Raw genomic sequence first — 19,069 nt, 5'->3', positions numbered from 1 at the left:
TCGTGTGACTTAACAACTTAATACCACGGTAATTGTTGCAACTCTAAATGTCACCCTTGTTCTTATATAAAGGAATCATCGTGCTCCATCTCCACGCCTCGGGCATCTTAGAGAACTTGAAAATGTTGTTAAACAAATTGGTGAGCCACCTCAACCCTGCCCCGCTCGTGAACTTCCAAAAGTCCACCGGAATCTCATCGGACCCCGTCGCCCTGCCCCTTCGCATCTTGCGAATAGCCTCACTTACCTCATCCACCCTAAAACACCGACAAAAGCCGAAATCGCGAGATTCCTCGGTGTGCTCTTGTGAAAATACGACTGTCGCCTCTTCTTAATAAGCACATCCTCCACCAACACTCTGCCATCCTCTCCCTTGATGCACTTCACTTGGTCCAAATCCCGACCCTTACGCTCCCTAACTTTAGCAAGCCTAAACAACCTCCTTTTCCCGCCTCTCTCCTCTAATCCCGAATACAATCTCTCAATAGATGTTGTCGTAGCCGCCGTAACTGCTAACTTAGCCTCCTTCCTAGCTAACTTATACTCATCCCCATTCACCCGCTTCTCCTCTTCATCCTTACTCTCAACCAACTTGGTGTAAGCTGCCTTCTTCCTCTCCACCTTATTCTTGACTTCTTCATTCCACCACCAATCCCCCCGATACCGGCCAAACCCGCCCTTCGAGACACCCAAAACCTCTCTAGCCGCCTCTTTGATGCAACCCGCAGCCCTATCCCACATACTATCCACATCCCCCCTACACTCCCACACCCCCATCCCCTCCAACCTTGCCCCTATCTCCAAAGCACTGACCGAAGTCAGGCCACCCCACCTAACTCTAGGCCTGCCCTCTCCATCCCTATTCTTGCCCCTCTTAATAACCAAGTCCATCACCAGAAGTTTATGTTGGGTCGCAAGGTTCTCACTCGGGATGACCTTACAGTCCTTACACAGAGATCTATCCCCAAATTTTATTTAGGTCGATACGTATAAAATAACTGGTTAAGCATAACCCTGAGTATTGTGTCCTTATAAATGGACCAAATTATTAAACTAACCCAGGACCAAATTATTAAACTAACCCAAATACTTATTCACAGGTTCTAATTTGAGCAACTCTGGCCAAATTACGAAATTTCAACTGAAATACTTTTTCTTCTCTGCTCAATTAGTATTAATGATTATACAACATTACATTAATATCTTTTATAATGTTTCCAAACATAGCTAGTTCATCAACTGTCTATTGCTTATTGAAACTGAAAATGAGAAACGATTATCACGACGACTTATGTTTCTCACTCTTTGCAGTAAAGACTTTATATGATTAATAATACTCATAGATAAATAGAGATAGAGAGAAAGAGCAAAAAAGGACACAAATGATGATTACAATATTGTATGCTGCTAGATTTTCTTGTTTAATCGTCCGTATATAACACAAGAATTGAAATTAGAAGACTCGGGCGTTGCTCTTCACAGGTTGATTGACTGACCCATTAGGTAACCCAAGTTGACCCATCTAAAAGAGAGGTCAATTTGGGTTATGACCCATTAGGTAGCCCAAGTTGATCCATCTAAAAGAGGGGTCATCTTGGGTTACAACCCGAATTGACCGGTAAAATAATTACTGACCCAACCCTTTAAAACTTGCAGGGAATGGGCCAGTTAAACATTAATAGATCAAATTTAACAACTTTACGCTCATTCATAATTCATATAGAAAAAATTGCTTTGGTTTTTGGAAACTTGAAATGAGTGATAGAAAATCTTCACAACTAACAAGATGGATGGAGATTTGGGAATCAGAAATAGAAGCGTAATTATGAAATAGCCTTGGCAATTTTCGCTAGAGGAACAAGCTTTGTGGAGGCAAGTGCATGTGGAAAATATAGGATAGAGAGTAGTGGACCTCGGGTACAGTGGTTATGGAGTTGGTTAAACAAACCGTCCTGAAACATCAGAATGTAGGGAGCAATGTATCTATGTTCAAAATGCTTTATTTTGTGGCAGGGCCATAGAAACAAACAACCATCTTTTCCTCCATTGTCAGGTCACTAATAGACTTTGGCAACTACTTTTTGAGCATTAAAGGTCAGAGTTGGGTAGTGCCTACTGCCTAGAGATACTATGGAACTTTTGATATGTTGGACAACATAGCTGCAGGACCAAGTCAGAAGATGAGGTGGAGTATTATCCCGGCATGTATATGGTAAACAGCATGGCTGGAAAGGAACTCGAAATGTTTTGAGGAGAGCAAATTCTAAGCATAAGATTAAAATGAATTGTATATTTGTTATTGACTTTTGGTGTAAACAAGCTCTAGTACAAGATGTAGAGTCCTTAGTTGACCTTCTTGGGTCCTTGTAAGTTGTAACTAACACAATACTGTTTTTTGCCTTTGGTTTTTCTCTCCTTTCTGAAAGTTTTGTATCTTAGGGCTTGGTTCTTTCAGCAGTAACTTAGTGCTGAGATTTGCTTATTTTTATTAATGAATTATCAAAACATAAGACAACTTGAAATAAGCGATATTTGTGCGACACACAAAACCATTTTGGAGGCAAGTTAAACCATAGAGAAACCTTAAAGGTTTACAGAACTAACCCATAAACAAAGACTTGAGTTAACATTGTGGCTAGTTAAGATAAACAACTCTGTTATTCACCATACAACAGGTCTTCAATCACAAGATAAATGGCACTCCTTATTTCCAGTTTTCCAATGGGAATTGATTTGTAACTCCAAACAATACTCAACAAAAGGAACTATTATGATAATGAGAAACAAAAGAAGAAAAGGTAAATATTTACGGAATTCAGAAGAACAGAGATTTTGCGGAGGTTGGGAATTAACGAGAGATAATGCTGAGCCATCTAGCCGGTCATAATTTCAACTTAATAATCTAAGGTGGAAGTATCTTATGGTGATTCCTTTATTACATTAGCAAAAAGTGTCTCAAAAACTTATCCAATTTAGAACTTCATTTCATAATGACTACAAAGAAGTTTCCAGTAACTTCTTATTAATACTATCTAGAAGTATTCCAAATGGTGACAAGTTCTCTAGCCTACAGAGCATGGATATTATACTTCCCTTCTCCTAGATATTGTATCATGCATTTAATTGATATTCTTTGTTACATAAAACCATTAATAGATAGAGCAGGAATCAGCAAGCATTGATTGGGTAATCACCCAGATATGTATCCTAGAAGCTCAGCACAGCTATACTTGGCTGTGCGAGGAGATGAACTAGTCACAAATCCATCATAAGTACCTGCTATATTTCATCATCTTCCACTCTAACCATGTTCTGGTCAAAAACTTTAAGAAAACATACCAGACATACTATTTAAGTCATAAGCAAGGAGAACATGAGAGTGTTGTACCAAACCTTACAACCGCCGCCAACAAAACAAGATTTCTTCTACCTCATTTGAATATTTGACAAGAGATAAATTATCTTCAGAAATTCTATATTCACCATGACCAACCTCTCCCGTTCGCGAGCAGAGCTCAGCATCAGTATATCGCGTAGCAATCAGCATAAAACATGACTACTACAGTCCCCTCACCAATATCCCATTAATTCAATTGGCAGAACATATTGTGAAGCAACATATAATAATAGTTCCCTGGAATTCAGATAAAAGTGTGAAAGGGATTTGGATACAGGGACTCAGATAGGCAAAGAGCTATAACATTTCAAGCAACAGGCAGCGCACATAGTTGAACAATTAATCGGCACAAATCTGTCATACTGTTTCTTATGTTCAACAAACTAATGTGAGTACGAACTAATACCACTGTGATCAAATGTAAAAGCACAAAAAAAAGGGCAAGATTCTCAAGCATAATAATGAAAAGAAAGCATAGTCCAAGGTTTTTTAATAATGAATTAGTTAGAAGACTATCTAAGACCAAACAATACCTACTTTAGGATTGCCAACAACTTTTGGCTCATATGATTAGCCCAGGCTTATAAAGAAATCTTTTATCAAGTAAAATTTGTATCAGAACAATTCAGGGAAAGCTTTTCTCAAAAAAACAAATCATGTAAATCACCCGGAATTAAGTTGTGGTTAAAGGCGTACAAAATTGGGAAAGCTTTTCTCAAAAAAGTAAATTATGTAAAGCTCACCAGGAATTAAGTTGTGGTTAAAGGCGTACAAAATTGCAATTGGAGCAGCCCACATAATCAAAGATGTAATAAAGAACTTATTAACAACTCCCACCATCGTTGTTGTCAACCTGTGGAATAAAACAAAAAGGATGAAGTATAATCTGATAGAATCATATACAATAGGACAGAAAAAAGAACCAATTGAAATGAGCCAGAATAATGGAAAAAGGAAGTCCATAAGGTAATTTTTCTTCATATAGAGGAAATGTCTCATTGCGGACTGATAAATATTTGATGCTTCTCTAAAAGCTATGAATACCTTGCTCCACAATTAGAAAAGAGAAACAAAGTCTGTGATCCAATCAATTGGACTTTACTTGTTTGACATGTTGTGTCATACAGGCTGGTAGATTAAGAGCCTGTTTGGATGGGCTTATAGTTTTAGCCTTTTTTTGGCTTAAAAACAGGTGCTTGAAAGCACTTTTTCATTTTACCAAATACCACAAAAGTGCTTAAAAGTTACTTTGGCATAAAAACACTTAAAATAAGTCAATCCAAAGTTCTAAATCTAGGACCCTAGACAAGGTAGCTGAATATCCCAGAAACCCACCCCCAACCCCCCCAAAATTCTTTTTTAGGTTTGGTAAGGCTTGAGTCAAATTCTTTTATATGAGTAAATTGTCAATCCAAGCACAAAATACTAGTGTGAACCAATACTCAAAATTCTCGCCATAGACATGAACAAGTTTATGCAATAAGCATAATACTTCTTTGATTAGTCATTCTGCTTTCAAGTTCGTATGTCCTTTAGGAGCTATTACGTTCAGAGACAAGATTGTGTGGTCTTCATATAAGCTCTCAACCTTGAGGAAGTATACTTCTATGAACCATGACCATTAAGGGGTCGTTTGGTAGGCCGTATTAGGAGAAATAGTCCATGTATTAAGTGTGGTATTAATTAATACTATGTTTGGTAGGATTTTAGACCAATGTATTATTAATACCATGTATTACATGGTATTATAGGGTGTATTACTAATACATCACATATGGTGGTATTAGTAATACATGGGTTTTAATACACCATGGGATCAGTATGTGTAAAGACAAGAATATCCCTCAAATTCTTTTAAACATTTCTTTATTTTCTTGATTTTATTTTTTATATTTGTACTAATAAATTTGTTCAAATAATTAGTTTACAAATTTTATTATTATTTACAAAAATGTCCTCAAATTTCTTTAATTTTTTTCTAAATCTTTTTCAATTTATTCAATATGAATTACTTCTTTTCAATTTATCAAAATAATAATATCCCTCCAAATAATTTTAGTTATAAAAAAAACTACTCCATTAACTCAAAAAAATATTTATTGGTCAAAATTCGAAAACAAATTGCATAAAAGCTTTAATTTTGTAAATAGAATATTCATAAATAAAAATAATTTTTCTACTTAGTTTTAACACTGTGTAGAATACAATTTTCTTTTAATAATGATTTTATTATCTCATCCAAAAGTTATACGTACCTCCCTCCAACTTAAAAACAACACAAAGTGGGAACAACAAGCAAATGATGAACAAACAAAGAAAAGATAATAAAAAAAATAATTTTTGTAAGTGAATGATTAAATCTTAAAATTCTAAAGTAAATAATTAGTTATATTGTTAACTTTTTTTTATTTTAAAAAAAGAATAATAAACTTTTGCAAAAAAAATACACAGTTATAATATGTCGAGGGTATTTTTGTAAACAAACAATATTCTTCTTAAAATATAACAATACATATTGTTTTCAATGCATCAAACCAAACACTGCATAAAAAATAATCCAGTATTACTAATCTCTGCACTACTAATCTCAATATTACTAATACAACATATTCAGTATTATCTTATACACACTACCAAATAAGTCCTAAATGTATTGGGGATCAGGACCATAGGATCCAGATCAACGGATTGTATAATATGCAAGTTTTTCTTGAATTTTAAAGAGCAAAAATTATGGAAAATCTGTACAAATGAAATATATTCCAGAATTTATATTTTACAATATTCAAAATTATATGGACCCAGAGATTAGAGATTTGTTTCTAGAGAATTGTGGACAAAATTGTTTCATATCAATGCTAACAAGCAATGAAGAGAAATTTCGAGCTTCCAATATCACAAAATACACCCAAACAGAGTAACAAGAAAATTTAGAAAAGAAACAAGATTTATCTTACCTCGGCAAAAAAAAAAAGACGATCAAGAATAATTGCAGAGCTTGAAACAACACCAGGAAAGCAGAACCAAATATTTGACAGAGGTACAAAAGAGATGTTATATAGCCGTCTTTTATCTGCTCTAAATTTAGCCAAAGAAAAATGAGAGATTCAAACATACAAAAATGTTGATGAGAAAATTTCAAACAATTTAAAAGAAATATAACACCTAAAAAGCAAGAGATCAAAGAAAATACAAGATCGACCTTATCCTATTATTGTTCAATTCGGTAATACAACTGGCCCGCACCTTTTTCTCCAAAAAAAGAAAGAGTAATATATTTGAATTTCAAAAGGATTTTCAAGATTGAAAATGAAAAAACTGTGTTTCAAAGAGGATTAATTCAAAATTTGGAGTCGCCACTTGATATTGAGTTTTGGAATGCCAAGTCACCTTGAAAAAACAGATATCCCTTTCTAAAATAAGTTTGACTATAAAAGAATGGTCAACAACAGAAAGGAAAGAGATTCTGGATAAAAATTTTGTTGATCGATGCAAAGGTGTGAGGCACCCCTTGAGTCCCTTGATTCAGCATGGTTGCTTTTTCGACTTGCATATAGAACTCAATTGGAAAAACTTCATAGACACGCAAGCATTCGCACAAAATGCATCCAAAATTTTATTACAAATAGAAATATATAAAAAAAGTTCCAAAATCAACGCCCACACTACCTATACTATCTAAAACTATACTTCACCCAACTTCTCAGGTCTTGTCCACGAACAACCTTCATGTTTATATTTAGTTTCTCTTCCTATACATACCACTCGAGAAATGAATACATGAGATCCAAAAGCGAGTAAAAGCACACAAGCAATCAAATCGATGTAAAAATTATATACAATCCCACTAACAAGCCTACAAAAATAACAAATTGAACAACAACAACAACAAACCCAGTTTATTCCCACATAGTGAGGTCTGGGAGGGTAAGAAGTGGACAAATTAAAAATGGACAAAAATATAACAGTAGAGATATCGTTCTTTATGTTCTCTATGGAAAGGCTGAAGTTGGCAAAACAATTGCGAAAGTAGTTGCTCAACCCTACAATTTTTCCCACCTTCCTGCTCCAAAGACGGCTAAGGATGCTACTGTCGTCTTTCCTTTCATTCCAATTTGAAGCAAGTGCTAGAAAAGCAAATTACTCTGATATCATAGGAAACATTACTTACATTGCCCAATTGGTCAATACTCTCTGAAGTTTATTGTTCTTGAGCTCGAGATTCACGGTACCAAAAAGCAAATAACTCTACTCCAGACTTGGCCAGTGCATACACCCCGGCCTGTTGCAATAAAGTTGTTGCTACTCTTATTACTGGACATCGCGTTCTTGAAGCTCTATTTTCCCCATTGCTTGTTGGTATTTGTGCTGTCCTGAGTGAATTTGGCTGTGGGGAAACCGTGGCTAGTCAAGCTCTTTCTAAGTACTCTAATTTAGACAATGCAATGTATGTTGGTTCTGGGGAAAATGGGAATGAAATAAAAAGGAACTAATGGATCCTCAAGTTGAAAATGACATTGCCCAAGAGTCGTGAAGAGTCTATCATGAAACATACCTACTTCTTGTTAATACTCAACTGCTCATACCATACTTGTTGTTAATACTCAACTGCTCAAGAGGCCTCAATTTATACAAGTGCTTCTATGGCCAAATATTTAGATACACGAGCTAAAATGTTGGCACGATAGTATATTCAACATCTCACTCGGTCGAAGCTTTAAGTGATGTAGGGTTCTTTCACGAGTTGCAATCTTTGTCATATTGGACACTCAAGTGTTGAATATAACATGAAAGTAACACTTTTAGAGTTGTATAACGAGGACATAACAGATCTTTAGCTCCAGAAGAATTTGCAAATTTTATGTATGAGTTGACAAATCCAAGAAATCATTAGCTCTCATGGGAAATAGAAAGAGTAAAACGTTTGATAGAGGCATGGACCAGGGGATGGTATGCTCTGAGAATGAAATCAGTAGTATCGTGGAGAAAGGTTCAGTTAGAAGGCATATGACAGAGACTGATATTTTAGAAGCACACCATGTGCTTACTTTATTTCTTGAGGCATGCGGGAGATGGAGACATTATAAATCAAGCAAAAATAATAATTGCCAAGCTCTTGGAATGAAAAGGCATTACGGAACTTGTGAAATGTGATGGAGCTGCTATTTATTGTTATCCTTTAGGTATTCCACTTCCTGAACCTAAGACAATGGACAGTATTTATTTTGTTAGCAAAAAAGGGCTGACACAAGCTCTGTTGAAATTTGCTTGTTAGGGAGTGTTGAAATGATATTGCTAGGTTCAATAATTGGCTATCATATTCATCGGTGTTGACAACAACTATAACCAATTTCCATGGGGAGCAGCAGTTTCCTTTTTCTATTGAAAATTTGATTGAAGAAGTTGTTGTCAAGGACATGAAGCAATTTTCTCCACTTTAGTGGGAGTATTACTCCAATAGAGGTGTCATAAATGGTATTTGTGAGACTTTAGGTTGTTGGGAGTATCATGTTGCATTTGTAATTGCACTTGAAAGAACAGCAACTTGGATATCCTTTGCATCATTAAACCTATTTGGTGGCACTCTCTCATTTTCTCTATGAAGTTTGGTGATGCGAGGATGAACTATCATAGTGCGAGTAGCTCAATCGTTGTTTGTGAAAAAGTGGAAAGTCGTGACACTAATGTTGCTAAAAATCCTTTGTTTAAAGTTGCCAATCTCAAGTGGATATTGCTAATTTTTACTTTATTTGAACCGGAGTACTAGGTTCTCCTTGAGGGCGGAGGAATGTTAGAGATCTACCATAGTGGAGGACTCGTGTGGAAATATGTTAAATTACAATGGGACCTGGAAAAATCCTATATATAAAGAGCAAAGAGCAGCTCAGTGCACTAAAGCTCCCTCTAGGACTGAACCACAAGGGTTTATGGTACGCGGCCTTACCTTACATTTTTACAAGAGGTTGTTTCCATGGCTTGAACCCGTGACCACCTGCTCACATGACAACAACTTTACCAATTACCATTCGGCATAATCTAGGACGCATGCTAAGAGTTACGTTTTATTTTCATTAGCTATTTTGTAATAGCAGTCTGAAATCTTCCTTTTCAATATTCCTTTTTGTTCTTTGATTGCTTGTAATTTCCTTTTATTATCAATCCAAAGTTTAGTTTGTTACAAGCCCCAACAGGTCGTCTGTTTTGGAACCCTTCACAAGCAATGATACTTTTTCCTTTCCATTTGTTAACACTTGAATTAATACTATATTCCCACACAATCTAAGGCATTAACCATTAATATGAAAAAGCTAACACAAATGCAACAATTCCAAACTAAGAACAAATCATCAATAAATATGAAAAACACATTTAACAGTGAAGATTCAATTTGAGCTCAATAAATTAAAATTAAGCATATGAGTAGTAAAATTCTGAACACAACGAAAAGGAATGGACCTCTATGTCTCTAGATTTGAATTTCAATGCTAATGTGAATTGACAGAGCCTAGGTCAGAGCTTGACCACAAACCTCGATTGAAATCGTGAACAAAAACTTAAGAGAATCAGAAAAGATTTTGCAAAGCTCCTCGTGAATTCACAGTGGTAAATGACAAATGCAGAGGCTTGGAGAGGTGGTTTGTGGTGGATTCATAGTAAAAATTCACATAACAAATTATTAATTGCTAGAATAATTTTGTATAGAAAGTGTGTAATCAGGAAGGTGGTGTTGTTTATTCTGGGGTTTTATGAGAAATTAACTACATTTGTCATCTCATGAATACCCTTGATCTGAACTTTATGCCTTTCATCAAAGGTTTTTACAATAGGCAGACTCGCAGATTCATCCTATTTTTCTTAATTTTTTATTAAATTAAATATTAAAATGTTTTCTTATTTTTTATTAAATTAAATATTAAAAACGTTTTTTTAAACAAAAGGTACATCTATATTTTTTGTGTTTTTTGATGCACTCCTAATATGTGGGAACTCAAACTCTTAAATATATGGAAAATTTTCTTCTCTTATTTTTTCTTCTTATTCTTCCCTTACAAAATCCTAAAATATATAAATTATTTTTGTGAACTTCTAAATATCTAGGAAGTCAAACTCCTAAATATGTGGTAAGTCTTTCGATTACCTTTTTAACACGTTTTTATAGCAAGAAAAAATCACTCATCGCTCTCACCCCCCTCCCCCCTCTCCCCTCTAATATATTAAAAGTGTGAAAACCCTTGAAAAAGTGATTTGAAGGGACCGTAGAAAAAATAATAATAATAAAAGTTGAGGAAAAAGAAAATAATGAAGAAAAAATATTTTTAGAAAAAGAAAAAGGAAAAAAATAGAAGTTGAGAGGAGAAAAAGAAAAAAAAGTTGAGAAAAAAAATGAAGAAAAAAATAAAAAATAAAAGAAAAATAAAGACTGAGAAAGAAAATTTTGAAAAAGAAAAGTAAAAAGCAAAGAAAAATAAAAAAGAGGAAAAAAATAGAAGTTGAGAGCAGAGAAGGGAAAAAAATTAAAGGTTGAGAAAAAATAAAAATCAAAGCAAAATGTAAAAGGAGGAAAAAATTAGAAGTTGAAAGATAAATAAGCATGGAGAGTTGTTTAAGTTACTAGTTTAGGATACGCGTATCACATGTGATTTTTAATTGCTAATCATCAAGACATTACTCTTAATATAATGTAAAATATTTAGATGAGAAATAATAATATAATACATTGATGAAATATATCGATAAGTTAATCTATCTAATTATGCATTAACGCTCCGCCTCAAATTACATAAGTAGAACACTTGACCTTGACCTTTTTATATGAAATTCTTATCATTTAGATAGAAATAACATTATTTTAACGTCAATTGCTATCTTTAAAAATCACGTAATTAAGTCAAACACTTGTTCTTTTTTATATGCTTTTAGTGAAAAGCACGTACCCTAAACTAGAGACTTAAAAGTATAGGAGCGTGAGACTATATATGACCAAAAATTATAATAGAGGATAAGTATAATCAACTTTAAAAAAAATAGAGGGACAAATCTGTCCCTTGTCTTTATTTAAAACTATCTGATTTTTCCTTCTAAAAGCTTGGCTACGTGTCTCAATTTTCTAAAATGAACACTTATTGAAAGGAAAAAGGACACCACCTGGCCACTTTGAAACAATATTTCCATCAAAAGTGGCCATTTTAAAGTTTGGACATAATATAGCCAGTCACTCCCAAGTAATTCCAACCAACGACACTCGGACTTTTTTAAGCCATTCAGGCCTTTTATGTTCTATTTTTTTTGTAAGACATATAAATTCCAACAAGTTTATTCCTAATTACTCCTTATCCCTACTCTTTACTAAATTACAAATAATCACTTATTTTGTAATTTTTGGATACATAATTAGCATTCGAATACATAATTTTAAAGCTAAGATACATAATTTTAAACTTAAAAATGTAACAGTTAATTACTTCATTCTTGCTCGGATACATAATTAGCAATCAAATACATAATTTTGATTACTGAGATACCTCCATTTCTGAAACTATTTGGTCAAGATACATAATACATTAACTAAACCAAAGATAGATACATAATTAAACTTATGTATCCTAAAATTTATGGGTTTGTGGATGTATCCAGCCTTTTTAAGAAAAAGAGGGATTTAGGTATTTGATAAAAAGGGTAAGGATTTTATGTAATTTAATAAAGATAAGTTGTGGTGTTAGGTAATTTATTTTCTTTATTTTGGCTATAATTTTTGGCTAAAAAACCTCTGTTTTTTTCTTTAAAAAAAAATTAAATACAATTATATAAAAACCGTATAATTGTTGTATAGAACATTTATCTGTTATATAGAAATTGTATAGAATGTGTATAAAAATTGTTATGATGTATAAAGAAAGTATATCATTGTGTTATATAAAATACGTATACGAATAGGATGTGAGTAGAAACTATATCATCGTTGTATAAAATATGTATATGTATAGGATGTGCATACAAATATACAATGTGTATATAAATTGTACAGTTGTTGAATAAAATATGTATATGTATAATGTGTTTGTGCGCAGTGTATCTCTCTCTCTCTATATATATATATATATAATATATACCGTGTAGGATACATATATGAACTGTATAGTTGTAGAAAATGCGTATCTAAATAATAATAGCAGCTAAAGGTTGTATAAGAAGTATATAGAAATGGTATAATCATTGTATATATATTTGTATATGATGTTTATAAAAATTATGTCACTGTTGTATATAATATGTAGATGTATATGATGTGTATAGAAGAACATGTATCTGCGATCAAATATGCCCCGAAGATAGTAGGTTAATTGTTGTGGACGATCGTATGTTGACTATTGTTGATCAGTTACTTTAGTTACAGATGAAAAATGAATGAGTAATAATTAATGGAGTGTATAAATATGGGTGAAGGAAAAGTGAGAATGAAATAAATGAATGTTAATGGAGACAAGAATGAGGTGAGATGTGACACGTATAAGGAGGTAGAGAAGTTGAGGTACATGCAAGAGCACACATGGAAAGTAATATTCCTAGATGTGCTTTGAGTAGAATTGGACCTCTTTTATGTGCTTTGAACGTGTTAATTAGCATGAAATTATTTTTTTGAAGTTGAAAGCAAATTTTATCGAGATCTATAAAGAAAAAAGAAGTAGCAATTTTTTTTAAAAAAAAAAGGAACAAGAAAGCGGCAGAAGGCTTGTAAAAAAAGCCAAAAAGGGGGAAATAAAATTGGATGGCCATTCGGTGACAATTTTTTCACCCGAAGTGGCATTTATGTCCTTCGGCAACACATGACCCTCCTACTAATCATTTCGTTCAAGGGTCTAATGAAGATAAAAACGCACTGCCTAAAGGAGCATCAGAACAAGTATCAAAGAGTGCCATACTGCAGGTTCTCATCACCAAGTTGAGAAGGCAACCTGCATTGGTGCAGAGCCTCTGCCCATTGAGGAAAAGGGAAATGAGGTTGAGCAGATAAGAATCAGGAGACTCTGAGCATTACAGGAAAGAGACCGAAAACGAAAACCAAAAAGAGCCAAAGTTCTAAGAAGAGCAAATCCATTTTGTCTATTCAAGACCAGGAAGTCGGTCGCAAAGACTTAGCAGCTTCAAATGATAAGCTGGAAGATGTGAACCCTCTTGCCACAGCCAATGGAGATGGATGAGTCAGACAAAAATAGTCACGTTGATCATTTGGCTGGTAACAATTCGGAAAATCAGAAAAATTCTGGTACTCATTCCAACTTTGGGAGTTCTAGAGAAAATGTCAGAAATGCTGACTCAGTTACTTCAACGAAGGAGGCGTTAGGGGAGATGCACGTAACTGACGTCAATACTAATAAGAGTGAGGGCATAAATTTCAAGAAATATTTTGTTCCTGGCCAACAAGGAGAAGTTGCATCAAAGAAACCAACGAAATCAAACAGAGACACAAAAGCTGGCAGAAAATCGAAGGATGGATGACTTCTAGAGAAACTTTGGAAGATATCTCGAACTCAAGAATTGAGGTGGCACTTCCGAGCCACTCAAGTGCTCTGATTCACAATTGCTGCATAAGCATACAACGAATTTAGCAATTTAATCGAAGTGCAAGCACATACACGAGTTGTCTGTCAAGTCAGAAAAACCAACCAACCATCAACAATAGCATCTCCTTCAAGTTCAGAGATACTTTGTCGCTTAATGTTAGGGATATCTGGGTCTGTTGAAGTATCAGCCTGACTAGAGTATTTCCACATCCAATTGTCCAGAATTGTAAAAGATATCCAAATTGGCGTATCGAAACAAGCCTCAACATCTAAATCAACCTAAGAGATGCAACCAACATTATATGCTATAACTGTAGCACAGATTAAACTAACAGCACACATATCTTCTATAGTGTGAAAGCATTTTAACCTGAAACTCTGCCTTATTGAAAAGGATATGCACTTTTGACTTTATAGGCAGAACCAAACAGGCTATACAACTAATTGAGCCATGCAAGAAATAGAATTATCTCATCTTCCTTCACCGACTTATCTCTATAAAGGGCAATACAAGCCGTCTAGCTATCCATTATCCTCACATTATAGCAGAAAAAAGGAGGAGCAAAAGTGTCATCACCAATAACACAATGGCAAATTTGGATGACAGACAGAAAAATGAAGGAGGTTATAGCGATTATTGGAGCTGGAATAAGCGGTCTATTGGCCTGCAAATAATACCTTTCTAAAGGATTTGATCCCATAGTGTTCAAGTCAGAGAGTAGCATTGGGGGCGTGTGGACTAAGACAATTGGGAGTACTAAGCTGCAGACACCAAAACCCCTTTACCAATTCTCTGATTATCCATGGCCCGAATCTGTAACCAAATTGTTCCCTAACCAGCAAAGAGTATTGGAGTACATTGAATCGTACGCAAATCACTTTGATTTGGTCCGACACATTCAGTTTAACAGCAAAGTGTTGAGCCTCAGCTATGAAGGTAATGACGACTCATCACTTAGTGGAGAGTGTAATTTGTGGGGAGACGCATTTAGCAGTAAAGGGAAGTGGAACGTCACTGTACAGGACACTCAAACCCTATCCACACAGGTAACTAACCATCCTTCCAAAAAGGAGGGGGGAGCGAAAATGTTGATGTTCTCAAAATTTTTTGCTTGTTCAAGTTAAATATATTAATTTGATGACCTGAAATTTAGTAGAAGAGTAACTTTAACCTAGAGCATTTAATGTTGCTAAAATTCGAAATACGTGTGGGAAATTGGAGCATGTGAATCCTACCAATTATGACTCTTCTTTGGCTTTAAACGAGATGCATACAGTTTCATTTTTGTTCTCTCATTTGGCTTTCAACTTATACAATTTCCTACTTGTTCTTACGTACTATCTTCTCTCTTTAGTGCTCATCTTCTGTTGGTAACTACACAAGTTCACATTTTCAAGTAATTCAAATTTCAAGTTACTACACTTAACCATTTTCAACTCACTAGTACACATTTCAAGTGACTACACTTAACCATTTTCAACTAAGTAATTCATTTTTGTTCTCTCATTTGGCTTTCAACTTATACAATTTCCTACTTGTTCTTACGTACTATCTTCTCTCTTTAGTGCTCATCTTCTGTTGGTAACTACACAAGTTCACATTTTCAAGTAATTCAAATTTCAAGTTACTACACTTAACCATTTTCAACTCACTAGTACACATTTCAAGTGACTACACTTAACCATTTTCAACTAAGTAATTCACATTTCAAGTCACTATACTTAACCATTTTCAAGTACCTAATTCACATTTCAAGTCACTACACTTAATCATTTTCAACTCACTAGTACACATTTCAAGTAACTAATTCACATTTCAAGTAACTACCCTTAAACATTTGCAAGTCACAAATTCAAATTTCAAACTATCGTACTTAACCACTTTCAACTAACTAATTCACATTTGAAGTTACTATACTTAACCATTTTCAACTCACTAGTACACATTTCAAGTAACTACACTTAACCATTTTCAAATCACTAATTCACATTTTCAAGTCATTAGTTCACTACTTCAAGTGATACACTTAACCATTTTCAAAACACAAGTTCACATTTTCAACTAATTCACAATTGAAGTCACTATCTTAACTATTTTCAACTCACTAAGACACATTTCAAGTAACTACACTTAACCATTTTCAAGTCACTAATTTACCTTTCAAGTGAAGTAACTACACTTAACCATTTTCAAAACACAAGTTCACATTTTCACCTAACTAATTCACATTTGAAGTCACTATACTTAAGTACTTAACCATTTTCAACTCACTAGTACACATATCAAGTAACTACACTTAATCATTTTCAGGTCACTAATTGGCATTTCAAATAAGTACCTATAACCATTTTCAAGTAACTAATTGACATTTCAAGTGACTACACTCAACCATTTTCAACTAACTAATCCATTTCAAGTCACTACACTTACCATTTCAAAACACAAGTTCACATTTTCAAGTAACTAATTAACATTTCACATGACTACACTTTACCATTTTCATGTAACTAATTCACATTTTTAAGTAACTACACGTAAACCATTTTCAAGTAAATAATTCACATTTCAAGTGATTACACTTAATCATTTTCAACTCACTAGTACACATTACAAAAGATCAAATATAGTAACCAAAGAGCAAAAGAAAATTAGAAAAGGGAGGTTCCGGATTGACATTACAAAATAGCTAATAAAAAGAAAATACTACAAGTGTTAGCATGAGCACTAAGCACCTTTCTCAACTTAAATACCATGCTTAGTTCGCTCCCGTTCAATCTTACTCGATTGAACTACTCACCGGGAGCATTATTTTTCTTTCTTCAACTTTACATAAAACTAAGGTGTATGTCCAAGAAAAGGAATAACATCGGGAATTAGTAGAAAATATGTCCATAAACGTTATTTTATGCACAAATTTGACATCAAATTCTCAATTCATCAAGCAAAGGACACATTTCAACTCACAGTTTACAAAATTAGCAAAAAATAACAGTGAAATATGCATTTAGCTGATATAAAGTTTCACAAAACCTTACCTTCTCCCGGATTAGTAGACCCGAGTGAGAGTGAGAGAGAGAGAGAGTTGGCTGCTGCTGCGTTTCTGTAGAGATACGACGCCGTTGGCAGCTGCTGCGTTGACCGTCCGTCGGCGGCGTAGTCTGTCGCCGGTGGCGTTTGAGAGTGGAAGAGAGACAGTGGTCGCGCGCGTTTGAGAGTGAGAACGACAACTGATACGTTGGATGTCTCCGGCGGCTGCTGCTGCGTTGGCTGGTCCGGCTGCGGCGGCGACGGAATATGAGAATTTGAGTGTGAGCTATGAAAGAGAAACCTAAAATTTGTTCCAATTTGTTTGTTTAGTATGTATATCCAATTTGTTGGTTGAGAAAAACAAAACAAAATTGAAATTGAAAAAAAAAAATTGTAGATTTAAGGGAGAATTTATTTTTTATTTTTTAAAATAAATAAAATATAAATAAATATTTAGAGTGTAAAAATTAGGTCGGGTATTAAAAAAAAAAATAGCAAAATTGATCACAAGTGGTCGGTATATTTTTAAAGAAAATTAATTATTTAAAAATCAATCACTTGTGGTTGATTTTATTTAAAAAATTTAATAATTGTATAATATTTATAATGCAATGTAAAATGGATAATTAGTGATTCAATGTATGATGTAAAAGAATATTTATAATACAAAATTATTTATAATGTAATGTATAATAAATTTAATAAACTGTATAATTTAATGCAATGAATATAAATCGGATGATTAGTTAATTCATCGTCACATCAATACGAGTAGTATATTTCCTCAATCGTATAATAATATCAATATATTATTCAAAATAATTGGATATATAGATTTTGTTAGCTAGCTTTGGACTACTATGTACATCACTATACGAGAGATACATGTATGTATATATATATATTCGATTGACTATCATCTTCGAAGTATGTATAATGTACATCACATACACAAGTATATTACTCCATAACACAATGTATTTTCATGTATACTGTGATGAATTATCGGTTAATTTAATTTATATTATTGTACTATAAATTCAACAATATATTATTACCTCGATCGATCCTATGATATCAGCGTATTCAATAGACAATTGAATACATTTAGTTAGCTTTTGACTACATACTACGTACATCACTACATGCTATATATACACATACGCACTTATATATACACATACACACTCTATTGACTATCGAAGTATATACCCAGTGGTCCAATTTAGTCAGCATCATCTTTGCAACACTCTTTACTATACTAAACCCTAAACCTAACCTTACTCGTTTGAAGTCGCTAGCCGTCATGGCCACCACCTCCAGTAGGACTAACCCACCAGAAGAACCAAATAAGAACAATATTGGTGAACTAAACAATGATCCACAATCATTAGTTGATGCGCTTAATTATGCAAATATATTGAAACCTAAAACTATCAACACTAACATATCTAGGGTTCCACCAAAACCTGTTGTCGTGTTGCAAGGCGAACCCATCATAACATAGAAATCATCAGAAATTAAAAGCTTGATCATTCAAGAAAATCTACAATATGCTATAATTGGGAAATTATCTTATGGTAAACCAAACATTAAGAGTTGAGAAAGACAATCCCTGGACAGTGTGGCATCAAAGATGAATGCACAATAGGTGTATTAGATGCAAGACACATTCTAATTAAGTTGGAAGGATTAGAGGATTATGTGCATCTACTATCAACTGCAACATATTACATAAAGGCTAAGAAGTTGTATTAGCAGATGAGAATATTGAAATGGGATCCATGGTTTGAACCAAATTTAAAGCGAGCATTGGTGTGGTCTGGATGTCAATGCCACATCTTTCTCCAAATTTCTTTGCTAAAGAAGTAATTTTTCAATTGTTTCAGCGGTAGGTAAACCCCTAACAGTGGATATGACAGCTAGAAATCAAACAAGACCTAGTTGTGCAGAGGTTATATATATATATATATATATATATATATATACACATACACACACACACACACACTATCAACTATCGAAGCATATGCCCAATAGTCCAAATTTAGTTAGCACCATCTTTGAAATGCTCTTTACTAT

At 33.9% G+C, this 19,069-nt stretch overlaps 1 protein-coding gene across 4 annotated transcripts in view; it reads right to left on the bottom strand.

Moving 5' to 3' along the window:
* LOC107843024 overlaps positions 1–17,354 on the bottom strand; it is a 30,296-nt gene extending 12,942 nt beyond the window's left edge. Inside the window, exons 1-3 of one of the 4 annotated variants that reach the window (XM_016687149.2) lie at positions 16,996–17,354; positions 6,355–6,475; positions 4,141–4,250 (exon numbers count right to left, since the gene is read on the bottom strand). In XM_016687149.2, the coding sequence (XP_016542635.1) occupies positions 4,141–4,237 (97 nt within the window). In that variant the 5' untranslated portion in view covers positions 4,238–4,250; positions 6,355–6,475; positions 16,996–17,354. Of the gene's footprint in view, positions 1–4,140; positions 4,251–6,354; positions 6,476–7,568; positions 7,785–16,995 lie in introns of all 4 variants that reach the window. The other 3 variants (XM_016687150.2, XM_047396110.1, XM_016687148.2) reach the window with 3 other exon arrangements.
* Positions 17,355–19,069: the final 1,715 nt, after the last annotated feature.

The sequence above is a fragment of the Capsicum annuum genome, chromosome 9 (genome assembly GCF_002878395.1).
Source record: "Capsicum annuum cultivar UCD-10X-F1 chromosome 9, UCD10Xv1.1, whole genome shotgun sequence".
NCBI classification, from domain to species: domain Eukaryota; kingdom Viridiplantae; phylum Streptophyta; class Magnoliopsida; order Solanales; family Solanaceae; genus Capsicum; species Capsicum annuum.
The sequence above is the reverse complement of the archived record's forward strand: the minus strand, read 5'-3'. Positions and strand labels throughout refer to the sequence as shown.